Source organism: Sceloporus occidentalis, unplaced genomic scaffold, assembly GCF_023333645.1.
Source record: "Sceloporus occidentalis isolate IW3139 unplaced genomic scaffold, rSceOcc1.0.p SCAF_8, whole genome shotgun sequence".
NCBI lineage: Eukaryota > Metazoa > Chordata > Lepidosauria > Squamata > Phrynosomatidae > Sceloporus > Sceloporus occidentalis.
Genome location: NW_028316988.1, coordinates 22,675,151 through 22,695,470, shown reverse-complemented (window position 1 = coordinate 22,695,470; position 20,320 = coordinate 22,675,151). Strand labels below are relative to the sequence as shown.

General features: G+C 46.4%; 1 protein-coding gene across 6 annotated transcripts; it reads right to left on the bottom strand.

Moving 5' to 3' along the window:
• Nucleotides 1-3,685: 3,685 nt before the first annotated feature.
• LOC149308192 (general transcription factor 3C polypeptide 5-like) lies at nt 3,686-18,177 on the bottom strand. Of its 6 annotated transcripts, XM_089535292.1 has the most exons (12): nt 13,067-13,274; nt 10,795-11,011; nt 10,254-10,452; nt 9,290-9,485; nt 8,323-8,427; nt 7,919-8,033; nt 7,619-7,699; nt 7,150-7,247; nt 5,903-5,985; nt 4,915-5,057; nt 4,118-4,293; nt 3,686-3,890 (listed from the first exon to the last, which is right to left on the bottom strand). In XM_089535292.1, the coding sequence occupies exons 1-11, from the start codon at nt 13,265-13,267 to the stop codon at nt 4,142-4,144; spliced, it is 1,590 nt and encodes a 529-aa protein (XP_089391418.1). In that variant the 5' UTR covers nt 13,268-13,274; the 3' UTR covers nt 3,686-3,890; nt 4,118-4,141. The 6 variants fall into 6 exon arrangements, with proteins under 6 accessions (XP_089391418.1, XP_089391421.1, XP_089391419.1 ...); XM_089535295.1 differs by lacking the exon at nt 13,067-13,274 and adding an exon at nt 18,020-18,177 and having other exon boundaries at nt 3,686-4,293; XM_089535293.1 differs by lacking the exon at nt 13,067-13,274 and adding an exon at nt 17,982-17,998 and having other exon boundaries at nt 3,686-4,293.
• Between the last annotated feature and the right edge of the window lie 2,143 nt (nt 18,178-20,320).

The window sequence follows — 20,320 nt, the reverse complement described above, 5'->3', positions numbered from 1 at the left end:
GATCTGAGAGTCCTAGTAGACCATAAGTTGAACATGAGTGAACAGTGCGATGCGGCAGCTAAAAAGGCCAATGCTATTTTAGGTTGCATCATTAGAAGTATAGTCCCTTCCTCCCTTCCCTCTTTCCTTCCTCTTTTCTTGCTTCTCTCTTTCTGCCCTTCCTCCCTCCCTCCCTCTCTTTCCCTATTTCTTTCTTTCTGTCCTCTTTCCCTTCCCTTCCCTTCCCTTTCTTTCCTTCCTTCCTTCCCTCCCTCTTCCTTGCGGTGGTGCAAGTCCTCCCCCACAAATGCAGGGTCACATACATAGTCACTGTATACTGCAAAAGTCCAGTGTCCCGTCCATCCTTTGTATAGAATGGGGACACGTGCCGTGGGAAGCCAACCTGGTGGTGCCCTGAAGCCCTTGACCAGAACTTTGGTATCTTCATCAATGAGGTCAGGGTCCACAAAGGATCGATGCAGGGTCGAGTTTTGTGCGCTTGAATCTCTGTATGCTACGACTTCCTTGTCACCCACCCACAGGGTGTGTCGTTGGTGTATAGGAATCATGGAGGGATCAGGGTCCACTGTTGCCCCAGCCTCAGCCACATGATCCTGGACCCGAGTCATAACATGTATGTGCTGGACTTTTGTGGGCACTGGGCCCTAATATGTCCTAATTGTCCACAGGAATAACACTTTGGGGCATCTTTGTCTTTGGGTTTCCCTTGCGATGGTGAAGACAGCTGCCGTTGTCCCTGGCTGCATTGAGGTTTAGACTGTCGAGATGGTTGAGGTGGATTAGGCGTAGCGGCCGTGGGTGGTTGCGACTGAGGGTTGTCCTTGTGCGGGAGTTGATGTACTGACTGTGATGTCTTGTAATATCCTGCACTGGGCAAGGCAGGTTTATCCTTCCTGAGTTCCAGGTAGCTCTCTGCTAGTTCTGCAGCTTCCTGTAAAGTTTTGGGGGCCTTGTCCAACACATAGTGGACTAGATCAGGAGGAAAATGTGCTAAGAATTGCTCCAGGTCGAAGCAGAAGCAGATATCTTCTATCGACGTTGCTTTGGCTACCTGGAGCCAAATTTCCCTGTTGCGCCGCACAGAGTAAGCCAGCTCTACGCAGGAAGAGTTAGGTTTTTTGCATGTCTCTCTGTAGTGCCTTCTGGCTGCTTCAGGGGTAATACCAAGGCGTTGGTGCGCCCTCTGTACGAAGAGCTGAAAGTCTTACATCTCTTCCCGTGCCATACTGGTTTCAACCTCTCGGAGGACTCCTGAGATCTGTGGGCGAAGTTCATTCATATACTGATCCTCTGGGATCCCGTGGCGTCTACAAGTCCGCTGAAAACTTTCCAGGAAGCTTTCAAAATCATCGCCGTTCCTGTAAAGGGGAAACCGTCGAGGCTCTTCAAGTTGCACTGTCACTGGTGCAGGTGCAGGTTGGTCCTGGGTCCATTTAGCCAGAAGTTCTGCCATTTCAGAGAACATTTTCCGCTGCAAGTCAGCGAACATTGTTGTCATCTGGGCCCACACATCCATGCTGGGTGGGAATGCTGGGCCAGGTGATGGAGATGAGGCATTGTTGCCCTCCCCTGAGGTTGGTTGAATGATGTCATTTTCCTCCATGGCAGTGACCTTGCCACAGCGTAGAAGCATAGACTAACTGCTAACTATAAAGTAGACACGTGAAAGGACTAATAAAAAAACCAACCACAATAGCTTGCACAAAATGGATGAGTGCGCAGAACAAGCTGCACGCTGTGAGCCAGAGATGAGAGGGAGAAGAAAAAGAAATCAGAAGAACTAACTTCCATCCCTGCAGTTTTCCAACTCCAACACTAGATGCTGATCACTAGCCTCAGTGGCCAAAGGTGGGAAAGCCCACTGACCCCCCTTTCCTTTAGCTAGAGAAAAGAAACAGCCCCTCCTTGAGTGGGCTAAAAGTCCCCCTCCCCTTTCTTAGTAAGAAAGAGAAAGACCACAGAAACAGGAAATGCACCTTTTGGTCCTGCGAAGAGGCCAAGCAGTAAATGCCACCTTTGATGTCTCTTTGCCAGCCAGGCAAGAAGATCAGGGCCCTATTTGTTGCCCTAGCACCCCCTCTCTTGCTCCCTCCTCCCCTTCACTTGGAGACAGAGAGAGAAAAGAGAGAGAGAGAGAGAGAGAGAGAAAGACACTGGCGACTTTGCAGTTTCTTTGTCTCCAGCACACCTTTTGGAGAAAATGATCAGATCACAGCTTTTTAGCAAGCCTGATCTCTGGCACCAACCAAACATCCTCAGGTTCCATCTTGGTGAAAGCATGGCACAGATGTGGGGTATGGGAGCAGGACCAAGAAGGTATTTTTTTCTGTCTCAGAGGCTCAAAGTTTTCCTCTTTCTATGCATTATCTCATTTGTCTTTATACTGTTAATGGGTCCTGCATTGAAAGGTTGTTGTAAAGGCTACAGCTGGTAACTATTCTTTGTGTGGAAGCTGGCTGATAGTCAAAGGCTATCCTCCTGAAAGCAATATACATACACATACGTGTGGCATGTGTAGGAAGGATATTCACCCATTGTGAAATAGATGTATTCTGCTGGTAGTGGCAGAAACAGAGTCTCACAGAGAGCAACATTGTACATTCAGACTGAAAAGGTCATGAACATGTTGCTTATTCTGAATGGAGATTGCACGTGGCTGTTGTTGCATCTCTGGAAATTGTGAGGGGATGTTGGAGTACATCCAGTGCTTGTCAGTCAAAGAGAAATGGTGTTTTAGTGACCTTCCAGGTAAACAAAACCTGGCACCACAGCTGCTTCAATGACTTCAAGTATAAGACAAAAGAGTCTGGACTTTGGAGTGTGGTGAGGACAGTGAGAATATGTTTGCAGTTCCCAGGTCACTCTCAGAGAGTTAATGATCTATGGGGTCCCAAGGGTGGGAGGAGGCTGTGGCTAAAGTCTGGCCTAGACAGAAGCAGGTGGAAAGGTGGGAGAGCACTGATGCAGCATCCAGTCACCAGCTTGACTGACTGTGCTTCCATTCCTCAGATTCGAGATGTCAAGACCATGAAGACTGCCACTTTCTGGGGAAATCAGTTATTCTACTGGGAATCAACTGGGAGCTGGGCTGAAATTGAATTCAGCATGGACTTTGACAGTGTCAGTTTCCGAGCAGAGTATTGGGTCACCAAGCCAAAATAACACAACCCCACCACCATTCCACCACCGCTGATGGAGGGGTCCTGTCTCACCTAGCGTTAGCTGGGAAATGTGGCAGGTGCACTTCCTATGTGGGGTGGTGGGAAATGGCATTAAGTGAAATTCTTTCCTCTCAGACTCTATTTATAAAGGTGTTGGGAGCTCCACATCTGACCAGTTTGCTGAGGAAGGAGAAATATGCTTAGTGCCCAACTCCCCTACTCTGCTGCTTAAACAGAGGCTGAATGGCCATCTTTCAGGGATGCTTTGATTGAGAGTTCCTGCATGGCAGGGGGGTTCGACTGGATGGTCCTTGTGGTCTCTTCCAACTCTACAATTCTATACCTGAAGGTGACCTGTCCCAAGACACAAACTGCTCAAGTGCCTGTTTTTTAAAAATGGTGTGTGTGTGTTTCCTGCTTCTCTCAAATGCTGAATCAACATTTAGTAACCACCTGTCAGTTGAATAGTTACAGTAATCTAAACATAGCACTCTATCTTGAAATTAAAATATTTTCACTGTGTATGAACTGGTCCAGAGTTAGCAAGTTTTTATTTATTTATTTTCATGGAATTATTTCAAAGAAATTCCACTGTAGACGCTTCAGAGCCAGTGTACCTGAGTCAAAACTGGGACTGATTTTGCTTAAATCCATGGCATTCTGGGACAATGGGAAAGAAAATTCGGCAGAGATGAAGAACATCAACAAGGCTAGATGCTGTTGCTGAGCCTTTGAAAGAAACAGGACACAAAGAAAAACCAAATGACATTACTCAGAGACATTTTTGCTCATAGCAGAGCTCCAACGATTCTATGCTGAATGAATTTACATCACAAAGGCATCCAGTACAGTCTGCAATGAATGGAGCCCACAAACATATGAAAGAGGGAGAGTGCTGTAGACATCACATCAGGTCTGCAGACCAAACTGTCTTCCGTGTTTTTATGTTCCCTCACCAGAAATATATCTGCTCAGCAGCATCACACATAGTCCAGAATCTCTGTTTCCATTTCATTTTCACTCCCATCTGAGGGTTTGAATTCCTCTTCCTCTTCTTCCTCCTCCTCCTCTCCAGACTCAAAAGTGAGCTGCTCTTTGCCTGCTTCTTCAGTTGATGTGCTTGTAAAGAGAGCTGAGGGAAGCAATCAAAGGATTACAACTCTGTAGGCAGTAAATATGGTTAAAAAACCAAACCCATCTGCCATGCTCCCCAGAGGACACAGGTGGCCCTTTTATGTCAAACATTCCAGCTGGCTGTTGGGGGACATGCCTGGGCCCATGGCTGAACTCTGACCACCCTTGCTTGTTCTCACTGCCAGCCTCCCCCAATTTGTGCCCTCCAGTTGTGCTGGACTACAAGTCCCACAGCAGAAAAAAAGTGCAGGTAAACAGATAAAGGGTGCCAATCCTTCAGAGAAGGCCTGAGCAAAAGAGGTGCCTTTATGTGTTTTCTGAAGAGGGTGGCAATAAAGCAAAGCAGTCTGAGAAAGGACAAGGAAGAACTCTCCAGTCATAAGGTGTCAGATCAAAAATTTAAAGGAGAGTCAAGGCAGACTGGGGGTTGGATGGGAGATCAAAGCCAGACTTCCCATTCAAATTTCCTGTGCCTGAGATCAGAGAGGAAAAGTAGGTCTCCACAGAGATTACAAGGCTGCTAGTACATCCAACGAGGAGGAATTATGGAAGCTGCAGTCCAGCAAGCCCCTGGAGGGCCACACATTCTCTATTCTCACTTGAGAGACAAACATGTCACCTGGCCGTTTGGAGCGGATGATCTGCTTAATCATCAGAGACATGGTGTCCCGAAGGTCATCACTGGTCTTGGGAAGACACCAGCCATCACGCTCTGTGCACGATGCCTCCGTCCCATCATTTCGATGGATAATCTTCTGCAAACTGAAGAGAGACTCACTTTATTTTTGCTCATTTACACAATAACAAGTGAACTATTCAGGTCTGTATCACCCAAAATGAATCCAGGGAGGTAGCAGGCAACAAGAAGTTTTTTAGGGGACAGAGGAGCTGTGTATGGCCAATGGCCTGAACACCCTCAGCTAGGCTGCTGCTCCAAATGGCAGCGGGGGCCTTGTCCCATGGCCAGGTGTGCAGCCCTAAGTCTGAAAAGGGGCTGGGGACAAAGCCACTCACAGCCGAGATAGAAGTGCTGAGGTACTGGTAGAACATCTAACAAGCCCTAAGAGTTGCAAGTTGTAGCAAACGACTCTGCCCCTTGCCCACTTGTCTGGCTGGCTTCCCTGGACAGAACAAAGGAGTCAAAGCATCATCTTGTCTTTACACCCAGGCAGCCAAATATATTTGTTTTGCTTTAAGGGCAACCGTACAGGGAAGGATTCTGTTGAACTCCCTGCGAAAGGCATTCAGGCAACCTCCCTCTGTTGAGCTTCCAGCAGGCAGCTAAAACAGTTCTTCCCTTTGGTATCTGGAACTGTTCTGTGTTTTGTGGTTTCTTTTCAAATTTTTAAAGGACTCTTTTAGACTGTTTTTAAACGTTATTGAAGAGTATTTTAATTTGATTTTAGTGTGTGTTTTTGAAATCATTGTATGGTGTTTTAAATGTTTTTACCTTTGCATTACTTTGGGGGCCCTAATGGGCTGGGAGGTGATATACTGACTTTAAACAAACAAATAATATTTTCAGGCTCAGGCAGACAGGTAAAAAATAATAAAGAAAAAAGCTGCCCCAAATCACTACAGCCACTTTTAATTATTAGAACAAATACCATTCCACGTTCAAATCACAGAGCTGATAGAACATCTGTCGGTATGGAGGCAAGGACCCTTCTCGGAAAATGTAAATCGAATCCTAAGAGAGGAAGAAGGTGAGGCAGTGGAAAAGTCAGAAACCAGGTTTCACTGGAGGTCAAAGCACTTCCATATAGTGTTGTCTATACCGGTGGCACCTTCTTTCCACTGAAGAGTGCAAACCTCCAAGGCCTCTGTGCTCTTTCATATTACGCAGTTACAGCACTTTGGTTCCACTTTAACTGCCATGGCTGCATCCTACGGAATTCTTGGATTTGCAGTTTAGGGAAGAATACTGACAATCCTCCTTCCTCATCAAACTACAAACCCCATGATGCAACCATAGGAGTTAAACTGGACTCCCAGTGTTATAACTGTGTAGTGAGAGGGTCCTGTGTGTGGAAGATAGGGCTGTCCTAGCACCCAGGCTGCTGGCCCCTCCTGCTGCAGCCTGACCTCCCAAAGAAGGGCAAGGATAACAATCACCTGAGGAAAGTGTCAAGGTGATAAAGGCAGAGAGGCAGGCTCAGAGGGACTCTGGTCCCATCAGCAGGTGATGGGGAAACACATCCTAGTCTGGAAAGATCTGGCAAGTAGGAAGGAGGGAAAGCAGAAGCTGGTGTCAGCTGGGATATGCAAAACATTCAAGTCAGGGACAGGGAACATGCGGCTCTTCAGATGTTGTTGGACTACAACTCCTTTCAGCCCCCTCACTACTGAGATGAATGAAAGTTACAGTCCAACAGTAGATTGGACTATATCCCAGATTTAAGAGCTGGGTAAAGCCTCCAGGGCAATATCCTGGAAAGCAAAACTGGTTGTCTGCAAGCTGGGGCAGGGCAAATGCAACAAAGAAGCAGGTGTCAACATAATCACTTGGTGCTATGCAAGACCTGAGCTTAGAACCCTGCAGCCATCTTCAAGACCTGCGCTGCAAATCTACAGTGGGGCTGAACGCCTCCCCAGAGCTGGAGTGTGCAACGCCTGAGACAGGACAGGTGGAGCTTCTGAGCCCAGACCAACATCAGTCCTCAGGATTCCACCTTCAGAGGTTGAAGATAGGAAGCCCAAATGGTTTGGCAGAGGCTCCTTTGCTCTCTCTCCTCCACACAAATAACCCCCATGCATTAGAGCCTTCAGCAGAACACACTTTCCCTGGCACAGAAGCCTGGAGTAAGATCTTCTTCACATGAAACAAGAAGACAGAGAGAGGTTAAATACTCACCTTAAGCTTGTACTTGCTAAATGCTGTTTTCCTGCCAGCAGCTGTTCCAGAGGAGCTCAGTCCTTGCTTGAGGTCCTGAATGCCAACTGCATGGCTTGCTGGTAAAGGGCAGGAGCAGATTCCTCAAATTACCTCTGGGCACTAAGCACCCTAGGAGGTGTGACAGGGTACCCTGAGACCACTCCCCACAAAAATCCTCAAATTCTCACAGCTTTTCTTGAGGGTGAGGGCCCCTTTCCCTGCTGGGGGAAGGTGTTAACTAAAAGGTTGAGTGAGCCATGTCCTATATACACATCCAAACACTCAGACACCCTCAAGACAAACCTATCCCAAAGGAAACCTATCCTGCTGATTTCATCTAGGAGTGGGGTTGGAAAGAGCCATAAGATGTATTTATAAATCATGACTGTTTAATTCACATTCCTTACAGAAGGGGAAAGTCAGCCTGTCTTCCCTCTACAGAACATACCTGGTTTTTTCAATGTGATGGGCAGGCTGTAGTTGTATGTGCTGCGTTTTGCTTTAACTGGCATGTCATTCGGGGCATACCCTAAAGAGAAGAAAAGAGAAAGGGCAACTCAAATGGGAGAACTTGGGAAGCCAAATCTTTCAAATGAGAGGCAGAGTTTTTGTTCACGTTACTGCAAAGCAGCCCCATCATCCCAGAGCCTAAAAATGGAAATTCTAAGGAGGCAGCAAGGGCCTAAATTTGTGGGGAACGTGGGCAGAAAAGCACAGCCATGCTCTAACTGCTGGCTGCTATTTTTACCGTATTTCATTCCGCAACGGATTCGGAAATCCAAGACTTGATAGATTTTTGCTTCTGGATGTTTTCTGGGATCATAACCAAAGCGAACCCAGAGGCTTCTCCAGGGACCCGTAAGCTACAGGGACAGACAAAATTACTGACAGGTCCAAGCAGAAGAACAACAGTACAAGGCTTAATTACTAGCTTCCAGGAATGTGACACTTCCAAAATCAGTCCACTGATACATTATATGAGAGACTAGGAAGGGCAGTTTCAAAGCCAAACTATTTCCCCACTTTTTCTCAGTTGCAGTATGGTTGTATTTATTCATTAACATATGACTGTTTCAGTGTCATACATACACACTGCTTACAACATAATAAATACAGGAAGTAAGAACAGTGATGAAACATTAACTGACTTACCATGTAATAAGCTAAATATGGCAGAAGAAACTTCAGTTTGTCTGGATGAACGCTGATATTGGCTTTCACAGCATTGCGAGACCAGACAGGACGGACTTCAAATAGCTAAAAATACACACATACTGCTATGAGAATGGGGGAAAGGTGAGAACTTGGTTCCTGACAAAGCAGTCTCCTTTTTAAATTACTGTCTTTTGCTAAAACAGACTGCTGTTATAAAGGCTGAATAAAAGCAAGTCTTATTAAAGAGAAAGAAACTCAAGCAACTTAAGGACAGGTCTTACTCATCAGCCTGTTCAGGAGCCCTGGTTAAATGCCTGTACTGCAGCCGCTCACTCACAAATCACAAGGTTGTGTGTTCAATACCAGCCAGGGCTCAGGCTTGACTCAGGCTTGCATCCTTCCAAGGTCGCTAAAATGAGTACCCAGCTTAATGGTAGTAATTAGCTTACAGTTGTAAACCACTTACAGACTGCTCAGAGTGGTATGAAGCAGTAGATAAATGAAGCTGCTATTGCTGTTCCTTCTGCAAACCCAGTTCCTTATATGTGACATCATCATTTGCTTTTATGCAAACTATCCTGGGACCGTTTTGCTCTCTGGGTTGTCAGACTAACATACATTGTCTGACATCATACCTAACTTAAAGGCTATGTTTTGCATTTATTCAAGACTCCAGGCCAAAGACAGCTCACTTGGCAACTATAAACATTCAGGTTTTCCCTAAAGTGGAATTAAGCTGTTGATACTTCAGACAACTACAGACAATAGGCTTGTGCACATGGTGATATAATAATAAGGAGCCCTGTTTTGCCCACTTGCTCTATAGGCAGGGCTGTGTTTGGAAATACAAGACTGCCACTGACTGTAAACTAAACAGGAAATTCCAGGAAATTCTGGCTGTCCAGCAACACCAGATAACAAAAAAATTTGTTTCATTCATGCATCTGTCAGTTTTTGTACCTACTTTTTTCAGCTCTTCTTCTGCTCTGTGATCCACAGCTTTGCTGCAAACCCTCTTCCAGGTCTGTTCGGCTGCATCTAGTGGCTTTGTAGGAATCTCTTCATCCTCAAAGTTGACAAAGATGGCATTGTGAGGGCGGCGGGCCCTGCTAAGGCCAATCAAGTTCTCGCTAGACAGGGGAGGATTATGATAGCCTTCCCTGCAGATCGAATAGAGAAAAGGAAAGAAAAACTAACCCAGATGAAGCTTGCTGCAATACGTTTAATAACTTTCTTTTTTAGCATAATACATTCAGAAATCTGGGGTCATTTGGATCACAACACACAGATACATACAATCTGCCCTTGCCTTATGTGGGGAATCCGTTCCGGACCCTCCGTGTAAGGCAAAAAGTGCGTATGTTCAAGCCCCATTAGATATAATGGGGCTCATGGACGCTGTGCGGCTATATGCACGCACCACTCTCTTGGTGGTTCCCACGTAAGCTGGAAGCCACCTATAACGAGGCTGCGTATGGTGCGAGCTCACTGTATTAAGACATGTCTTGCCCATCTAGCATCACTAGACCTCAGGGCAGCATACAGTCAATGAAACAATTCAACTCAGGACAATCAAATAATAATTCACAATCCCAAGAAGGCAGATCAGGATTATGCTACAAGCAGTAAAACCCTAAAACTCAAACAGCCATGTCCTAATCTGATGCCAGCATTTGTACCAAATGGGCTTCTGGGGCACCACAACTGAGAAGGGCTTCTCTCTTGCTGCCAAACAGTATACCATCCCAAGGCCAAGACAGAAAATATATCCCCTGGGTAGATCCTCTCCTCTGGCCTACTCCATTCTAAACAAACTCAACAGCCTGAGTGTAATTATTTTCAAACACAAAATGGAGCTGTACATAAAAATACAGCGCAAAGGCTAAGAGATACTTTTTATTTGCCATCCCAGACATAATAAGACTGACCGATGTTGTGCTTCCGGCCGATAGTGATAGTCCACAGGAGTGTCTAGGCGTGAGAAAATGGGTGGGGGGATATAAAGTGGCAGGTCACTCATGAAAAAATCATCTTTCTCTGGCTTAAGCATCAGGACTTTATCATACATGGAGACCTGCTTCCCGCTGGGTCCAGAGTGAACTGCCAAATACTGGAAATCAGACATCCCTGAAGGGAACAAAACAGAAATAATTAATCCACTCCAACAACCACTGGATCACCTCTGATTGAACTACTGGTGAAGCCAACAAATCGCTGTAAACGAGGAACACTTCTCTTCCTTAGCACTAGGTTGTAGCTGAGAAAGTGAATGGATGCCAAAAGCCAGGATAACTTGTAAAATTCTGTTTTTAACATTTAATAAAAAATTATAAAATCAGATCTGAATATAACAAACATCAGGTTTCTTCTAAAGTACAGTTAAATACAGTTAAATAAACCACATACAGGCATGTTAGCTGAACTGTTAATCTCTAAACAGAATCAATGCAAATGAGTACAAATGATCACCTTGAAATTTGTAGACAGTGGTAACAATGCCAAGGATCTCCAAGTCAAACTTTATTTCTTCCTCCCAATCACCTGCTCCTGTCTGTCTCCTCCTTGTTTTCTTTTTCACTTTGAGCATCATGGACGATGTAGGGAAGCGATTGGCACACACAGGATGGCAGTAAGGATCTTTGGGGCGGAGGTAGAGCTCAAGTCTTCTGCTAGGATCAGCATAAATCTAAAAAGGATATAGATTATCCATACTATATCTATTCTATACTGTTTGGAGATTTTGGATCTTACTATACTTTGCTGTATGACCAACACAGCTACCCCTGGATATATATCCTGTTTCCAAACAGCCATGAGACAAACAGCCAAAGAGAGGAGAGAGGACTACCCAGTGTCCCCTCCAAAGGACAGTAAGAGGTGTGCTACTTGTGAAAACGGATCTAGGACTAACAGCATATGCAGACTGGCCATTAAGGCCGGCCCGGGGAGGGGAAGTTGGGGTGTGGCATCCATACGAAGCATACCCCGATTCTGCTCCCTTGGCAATGTGATGCTGTGCGCCAGATGACATGGCGTGCAGCATCACAGTACTCCTCTAGCACTGCATTTACATGATGCAGCGCCAAAGGAGCACTGTAAAGCTGCGATGCAATGGCTACAGCGCCCTTTCCAGGTTGCAAAAAGGAACCGCTTTTTATGGCTCCTTTTTGCACCATGGAAAATCTGGCTCTAAAAGGGGCGGCCTACACAGCCCCTTAATGAAGAAGCTTCCCAGCACAAGTGGGAAGTTTAACTGCCTTGAAAGCCTCTGGGGGGAGGCAACACTTCATTCTTCGCTTAACTTGAAGACTGTACCCTCTGCCCCGTGGATTTAGGAATATACTTGCAGCTGGTCACTTCTAAATATATATATACATTTATCATTTTCTTCAATTGAATATGAGGTGCATGGAGCAGAACCACAGGTATAGTAGCTTCCAAAATTGGGAAGAAGAGCCTGGTAGTGCAGGTGAGGCCCAGTGGCACTTGATTATGGCCAGTTGCTAATTCCTGAAGTGCCAGTCTAGAGTGCTGGAAAGCTGGCTTCAAATCTCCACACCTGAATTTTCGGGGATGATGTTGGGTCACTCATTTTCTTTGAGCCTGAACTACCTGAGGGCTGTTGTGAGGATAAAAACAATGGAGGAAAGAGAACCATGGATCCTCTGAACTGATTCCATTCTATTCTGCTTTGGTCAGGCCTCACCTGGAATACTGAGTCCCATTCTGGGCACAACAATTTAAAAAGGATGTTGAGAAGCTGGAGCATGTCCAGAGGAGGGCCACCAAAATGGTGAAGGGTCTGGAAACCATGCCCTATGAGGAGAGACAGGGAGCTGGGTAGGTTCAGCCTGGAGAAGAGAAGGTTAAAAGGTGATGTGATAGCCCTGTATAAGTATGTGAAGGGGTGTTATACTGAGGATGGAGCAAGCTTGTTTTCTGCTGCTCCAGAGAACAGGACCTGGAACAATGGATTCAAACTACAGCAAGAGATTCCACCTCAACTTTAGGAGGAACTTCTTGACAGTAAGGGCTGTTCAGCAATGGAACCCACTGGCTTGTCGAGGCTGGATGGCCATCTGTCGGGCTTTGATTCTGTGACCCTACAAGGCAAAATGGGGATGGACTGGACGACCTTTGGGGAGGGATATCTTCCAACTGTATGATTCTACGAATGAGAGAGCGTTCTCTTCAAATACAATACACACATCCCTCCATATTTGTGGCTTTGATATCTGCAGCTTTCATTAACAACCATGTAAATATGCCCTTTAATTAAGTTTAAGTACATCATGTTCCCCAACTGATGTCATTCACGTTAAATTCATTTTAAGAACTGTTAATCCTTGGCCTGGTTTCGTTCCATTTATTGTTATTAATATTCTCGTCCTCCTTTCACATTTGCAGCTTTGATAGTTGCAGATTCGGTTCATATGTCCTCTCTAGGAATATCTAGGTCCTCCAGTGCAACTCTATGGTCAACTTTAACTAAAAGTCGCACTGAAAGACCTAGAGATTCCTAGAAAGAACACTCCACTAGGCCTTTGTAGGCTCTTCCAGCGCAACTCTATGGTCAGTGTCTGTCAGACGTTGACCATAGAGTTGCGCTGGAGGACCTAAAGATTCCTAGAGAGGCGTCCTCTCAGGTCAAAACATGGCGTTTCTGTTACTTCCGGTCTTTCCATATTCACGTTGGTCTTGTGCCCCTAGCGAATTCCTTCCTCTGCCTCTCCCTGCTCACCCGCGAGACGCCCTCCTCCCCGCCCAGCGTCAGCAGCATCTTCTCCGCGCTCCGAACCACGCCCGGGTACTCCACGCACACCAGCCGCCGACCCCGCTCCAGCTTCGGCGTCGCCGTCCCGGGAGCTCCAGTAGCACCGCCATCGCCCGTCTCAGAGAACGAAGACGGAGGAGACGCCGCGCAGCCACTTCCGGTCGCCATTTTGCGGCCCTGGCCTGCGCATGCGTCAGGATCCCACTCTGAAAGCGCTCCGGCAGCACGCAGCAACTCGGCCGCAAGGTTCCGGGCGAGAAAGGTTCCGCCTGCGCTAAAGGCTGCTGGGTGCTCCTCAGAGAGAAGAAGCCCAGGCCCCCCCAGAAGTTAAATAGATTATAAATAGTGATAAATAGGTTATAAATGTGATAAATAGGCTCACATTTGGGTCGCCATAACAAGGACTGCATCCACAATGGAGCAATAACCCGGTTTGGAACCACTTTTTGTCTGGCCAAAGGCTATGGAATTCTGGGAGTTGGAGTTTGTTGTGTGGTCCAGAGGTCAAAGCTTAACTCTTTGTCTGCTTCTCTGCTATGGAATTCTGGGAGTTGGAGTTTGTTGTGGGGCCCAGAGCAGAGCGCTGCTCCGCTCTGGGCCCACAACAAACTCCAACTCCCAGAATTCCATAGCCTTTGGCCAGACAAAGCGGTGCCAAAACAGGTTATTGCTCCGCTATGGATGGCATCAATACAAGTATAGTGTCTAATATAGATCAGTGATGGCCAAACTCTGGCCTTCCAGTTGTTTTTGGATTTCAGCTCCCAGAATCCCAGACTATTGGCCAAGGTTGCTGAGGCTTCTGGGAGCTGAAGTCCCAAACACCTGGAGGAACAGAGTTTGGCCATCACTGGTCTAGATCAAGGGGAGTAATAGCGCCACTGTATTCCTAACCAAGGAGTACTCGAAAGTGATTTTGCCAGGTCTTTCCTCTGAAACAGAGGTCCAAAACATACTGCAGAAATAATCCAGTTTAGGACTGCTTTAACTGCCCTGGCTCAGTGCTAAGGAATCCTGGGAATTGTAGTTTTTTATGCCACCAGAACTCTCTGACAGAGAAGGATAAATGTCTGACAAAACTACTGTTCCCATAATCCACTAGCATTTAGCCAGGGCAGTTAAAGCAATCTCAAACTGGATGGTTTATGTGGTGTTTTGGACCAGAGCCTCCTTTATTTGGTATTGGTTTGCTGTCCACCAACGTCCATCAAAATACTAACCAAGCCTGACCCTACAAAGCTTTCAGAACCAGGCATGAGCCGGATCCGGTGCCTTTAGGATATTTAGGCCCCTACTGCACAGTTATTTACAACAGTGGTAAATAACTGTGATTGACAGCTCATATTTATGTTTAAAATTTGTCTTTAAGGTCCATGATTTTCAATTCAGTTTATGTACACCAGGGGACAGCATTTGACAACCATTTGTTATACAGCAGGAAGGGGAAGCCAAACATATAGTCAGACATTCATTCTATGATCTGGTTTTAGTAAACTTAGGGAGATACTGGGGTTGATCCTGTGACCTGGAATACTAAAAGAGTAGGTCATCATGGACTGGAGTTTCTTAAAAGTGAGATGTTGAAGGCAGAAATTCAGACAGTTTCAATGAGGAGCAAAAATGGGAGGTGTCGAAAGAAACCAGGACTTTCAGTTGAGCTAAAATGTCAAAGAAATGGGAATAGGAAGAAATCATCAAGCAAACAGTCAGCATTGTGGGAAGAAAGTCAAAAAAGCTGAAGCACAGAATGAGCTCAGGCTTGCTAGAAAGTTTAAAAGCAATAAAAAGGGTTTTTTGATTATGTCCATAGCAAAAGGAAGAACAAGGAAAGAACAATGGCCACTGTGTGGAGAAGATAATGAAATGCTAATAAGGGATAGGGAAAAGGCACAATTACTCAAAACCTTCTTTGTCTTAATGTTCTCTTCAAAGGAGTACAGTGCTTAACCTGGGGAGAATGGAGCAGATGATGCAGTTGGAGAAATGCAGCACAGAATGAGTAAAGATGTAGTATGGGAATACCTGGCTACTCTAACATGAATGCATGTTCACAGGACCGGATGAACTACCTCCAAAGAACTGGCAGAAGAAAACTCAGAATCACTTTCAGTAATCTTTGAGAATTCCTGGAGAACAGGAAAGATTCCATAGATTGGAGGAGATTGCCCCCCCCCCCTCCACATCTCCAAAAAACAAAAGAAGAAGACCCAAATAATCACGCACACACAGCCAGGAAAAATTCTGTTTCAGATTATGAAACAGTATGTAAACACTTAGAAAGGAATGTTGTGATTACTGAAAGTCAGCATGGGTTTCTCAAAAACGTCATCTTAATCTCTTTTATCAATAGTCACAAACTTGATAGATAAAGAGAATGCTGTGGATGTGACTGATCGTGATTTCAGCAAGGCCTTTAACAAGGTCCTCCATGATATTCCTGCAAAAAAGCTAGTAAAATCTGGGCTAGACAATGGTACTGTTGACTGGATTTGTACGTGGTTGACTGACCAAACGCAAAAGGTGCTCTCCAATGGCTCTTCTTCATTCTGGAGAGAAATGAGCAGCGGGATGACACAAGGTTCTGTCCTGGGCTCAGTGCTATTCAACATCTTTATTAATTACTTGGATGATGGAATAGAGGGCAGGCTTATCAAATCTGCAGATGACACCAGATTAGGGGGAATAGCTAAATCTCCAGAGGATGGTCTCCTTGCTTCCTTTCCATCTACCCTAAAAGAATCTTTTGTAGTTTGTTGCATTGCAAATCTCATCCCCTCTTACAAGGAACCTGCTTTTTAGGAAAGCCTAGCCTTCCTCCCCGCCATTTACCAGAATAGCAGAGGATACCATGAGCAAGCCTTGCTAGCCATGGCTTATGGGGCAGTCCAGCAGGAGCCTGGCTGGCTGTGGCCCCCTTATCACAGGCTCTCCTAGTTTCCTGTGACTTGGTAATCTGACATTGTGATTTCTTCCATCTGAGGCCTGTCTTGTTTTTCTCTCTTTTTCCCCCTCCCAGGGAGAAGATTTTGCTGAATCACTCGGGGAGGGGAAGGTTTGGGACAGTGGAGGCAGGTGGCCAGAAGCGATAAAACTGTGGCTGCTTGAAGCTCTGAAGCCTCCGAGTCGCATGATGAGACAGAGGGGAGCTGCAGACCAACAACTTCTGTGGAATGTTTCTACAAGCAAGTTCTACATGGATGCCTTGCTGGGTGCATGGAACTTCAGGAGATCGTATACATAGAATGTAGAGGTGCATGAGACGACAAGGAGCATCCAGTCCAACCCCATGCCATGCGGAACAGCTCTTATTGTCAGAGAGTTTTTCATAATGTTTAAGTGGAATCCCTTTTCCCGCAGTTTGAATCCATGCTCTGGAGCAGCAGAAAACAAGCTTGCTCCAGTTTCGATATGACAACCCTTCGAATATTTAGAAAGGGCTATCATATCACCTTTTAACCTTTTCTTCTGCAGGCTAAACAAACCCAGCTCCCTAAGTCGCTCCTCATAGGGCTTTATGGTTTCCAGACCCTTCGCCATTTTGGCCACCCTCCTCTGGACATGCTCCAGCTTGTCAATATCCTTTTTGAATTGTGGTGCCCAGGACTGGACACAGTATTCCAGGTGAGGCATGACCAAAGCAGATTAGACTAGCACTATTACTTCCCTTGATATAATAATAATAATAACTTTATTACAGCCATTTGGCCAGCACATTCCCTTGATATAGACACTATACTTCTATTAATGCTGCTTAGATTCACATTGACTTTTTAGCTGCTGCATCACACCATTGAGTCATGTTCAGCAAGTGGTCTACTAGGACTAGTTGGTCTGAACAGACTTCAGCAGCAGGGGCTGACAGCACACTGTTTTTTAAGAAAGCATTTTCCATTTCAAGTCAATGTTCTTGCACTGAGAGTCTTCTGCTTGGCCTCTGACTGAGGTCAAAACCTGAGATCTGGGATCCCATAGCAAGAAGTCTGCTATGACATTACTTCTACTCAGCACAAATTATTGATCTTTAGTACCAAATTACCCAGTGACTGACAGACACAAGGAATCAACAGGATGCCCTGAGATGAAACTGCTGGGGGACTGGCAGCTTTATCCAAATGTGGCTCTTGGGTTGTCATTTAGTCATTTCTTATGCTTCCTGCTTCCATTGAACGGAAGAAAGTGCACATTGGCCCCTTAGCCACAGCCAAAAATGTGACTAGCTCCCAATTTAGGAGAGGAGATAAGCTGCCTCATTTTGGAATAACCCCAAAGGGATAAAAAAACAAACAAACAAGGGGACATACGCTGAATGGGGAACTGTGCAGATGCGAGTCTCCTTCAGTCACCTTGGGACACAGTCTGAACCACAACCACCTTAGCCCCGCTCTGCTAATGAAACAAACAGAACGGGCACAGAGGAGGCTGCCTTATGCCCTCTGTCAGATTTTGAAGGCCTGGCATGCTCAGCCCTGGTACATCAGGCAGGATTCCTCTCTTGCCTTGCTTGGAGTTCCCTGGAGTCCATCTTTCCTGCCCATTGTGTTGCTCAGGACAAGAGCATGGGACATCCTGGATCGTCCTGGCCTTCTTTCTCTTGCAGAACCTCCATGAGTCTGAAGAGAATTCTTAGTCCTCTGAAAAACACTGGGCATGAAGGGGGGCCCTCCCCAGGGTGCCACCTTAACCCTTGTACCAGGATGCCCTTACCCAGGCAAGGGCATGTGGTGCTTTTCATTTTGTGTGGCGTGTTCCTTTTCCCCATTTATGACAACACAATGTGTTTTCTAGGTATGGACCAAGAAGACATTGTGCTGCCTGAGGCAAAGAACAAGATGGCACCTTCTTTTGTTTCTCTGAAAAAGTGAGGGGGCCTACTGACATCTACCTTCATTCCTGGCAAGGAGCAGCGTCTTCCCCTCTCACCTGGCTGGCAGCATGCTATTCCCTGCAGCCTGGTATCTCCTGGCATGTGCCTCCTGGAGCCATTGCTTCTCTCTTCTTGATAAAACGGCCAATCCAGGCAGTTTTGTGTAACAGACATCACACAAAAAGGGAGAAAGGGACAAAGAGGGAACAGGGAAATAAGCAAGTTTCAGTGCTGGTTCTTTCGCATGGTTTCCACACTCCCTTTAACACACACACACACACACACACACACACACACACACACACACACAAAAACAGCAAGTGCCAGGGTGCGGATGGGCATGGGGAGGAGGAGGTGGCATTGGTGTTGCAGGTAGCTGCTCCTCTTCATCCCCAAATGTGGCCAGAGGTGCCCAAGGGTGCTCCGTTGGCACAGGATCCTGCATACCCCTTTGGAAAGGAAAGCAGGCCCTTGCTTATTGTGTGGTGGGCAAAGGGGGCTTTTCTCTATAGTGCTGCCCCTCTTTTGTGGAGAAAAGGCCAAAGGCATGGCCCTTGGGTGCACCCCTTCTGCCTGCCTGCCTGCCTGCCTGCCTGCCTGCCTGCTGGTGATAAGGCCTGCCTGCCGGGTGGGCGATCTTGCCCTGGGTTCAGGGCCTCCACCCTTCTCTGCAGCCAGCCGTTAGCAGCCGCCATGGCCTGATAAACTTATCACAATGGCAGGGCTGCTGTCTTTGCCTGGGAAGCTTCCTGCCCAGCAATGCCCTTACTGGCATTATTTTTGGTGTTTGTAGTTTCTAAAACACTGAGGTGGCCTGGAATTTATTGCATGCTGTGTTTTGTTACATTTTTGTTACACATACAAAACATACACATACATATAAGTTTTGTGGCTGAAGTATAAGAAATCCAAATGTGACCCCAGTTTCTTTTGGAGGGTCGTTAGTACAGTGTTTGCAAAGAGAAAAAATAAGCTTGGGAAACCAACCAACTAAGATGGGATTATTCACAACATGCTATGTCCCTGATGGTCAGCTCAAACAGATATGCCAGCGTGGTCTTGTTCATAGTGGTTCTTTATTTTGAGATGCCTGTTTTTGTACAAATCAGACTCAAACACACAGATCTAAAGAAAAAGACCTCATCTGCGAAGAGGGCAGAGAGGTATGGGGAAAATTCCCACCTTGTGGTAATGCTGGAGCCTAGAGCTAACCAAGGAAGCTGATTCATGGAATCACAGAACTGCCTGGAAGGGACCCCAAGAGCAATCTAGTCCAGTGTGCTTCTGCCATGCAGGAATCCATCACTGACAGATGCTTGTCCAACATTTGTTTGAAAGCCCACAAAGAGGGAGAGTCCGTCGCCTTCGGTGGGCGCCTGGTCTGTTGTTGAAGAGTTCTCACCATCAGGAAGGTCTTTATTTAGAACACTGAATGTGGGGATCCCTCCTGTGTCACGGAGGTGGCCTCCCAACCCTGGCAGCCCTGGACTTTTTCTGGGGCCAGGTCCTACTGATGGAGACTGTTCCCTTCATTCTCTTCCTGAGGTTGGGGGTGGCCAACCTTACTCAGAGTGGGGTGAATCCTTCCAAGACTCCCCCCCCCCCAGATCTGTTTGCCCACAGCAGCCACCTCCGGGCTTGCTGAGGGTCTGGCAATAGCATCCATGCCCAGCTTGTGTGCTTCCCAAAAAGCATAATGGTAGTAGACCAGTGTGGGAAAGAGGTTGCAGTGTCAATGGGGCAGGAAGGGCACACCTGCACCCTCGCTTGTTCCTCCCCCCCACCTCCTCCCCACATGCAAATTTTAATCCCAGTGCTGACAAGACCTCCAGGCAGACATAGTGACATGTCTTGCGGGGGCCACCCAATAGCCCTTCAAAAGTACCTGCCTGACATCAAAACCTCAAGGGATTTGGAGCGCAGGGGGTGGCACAAGTGCACCCAGCCTGCTTCACACCTTGAAGTGTGCCTCCTTTGAGAGAAAGAGGCTCATGTTTGGACTGTTTTGCTTAGCAAATCAGGGGCATGCAAAGCAGTCTCGGAGGCGGCAGGGCCATGCCAGGAGGCAGCGGGAGGGAGGGGTGGGTGCCCATGTGAGTGTGTGTGCATATGTGTTTGTGTGTCTGTGGTTTCTTCCTTCCAGACCTCTTCAGCCAACAGAGCTTGAACTGATTACAAACCCAAAGAGCAAAGCTGTATAATTTCCAGAAAAGTACTAAAATATGAGGAGAGGCGGAAGGAAGAGGGGACAGAATATGATAACACGCAGAACATTGTCCTTTAAAAAAAGAACTGAAAAGAAAAGCTCGGATATTAGACTAATAAATGTTTGCCAGAGCATATTCCTTTTGGAATCA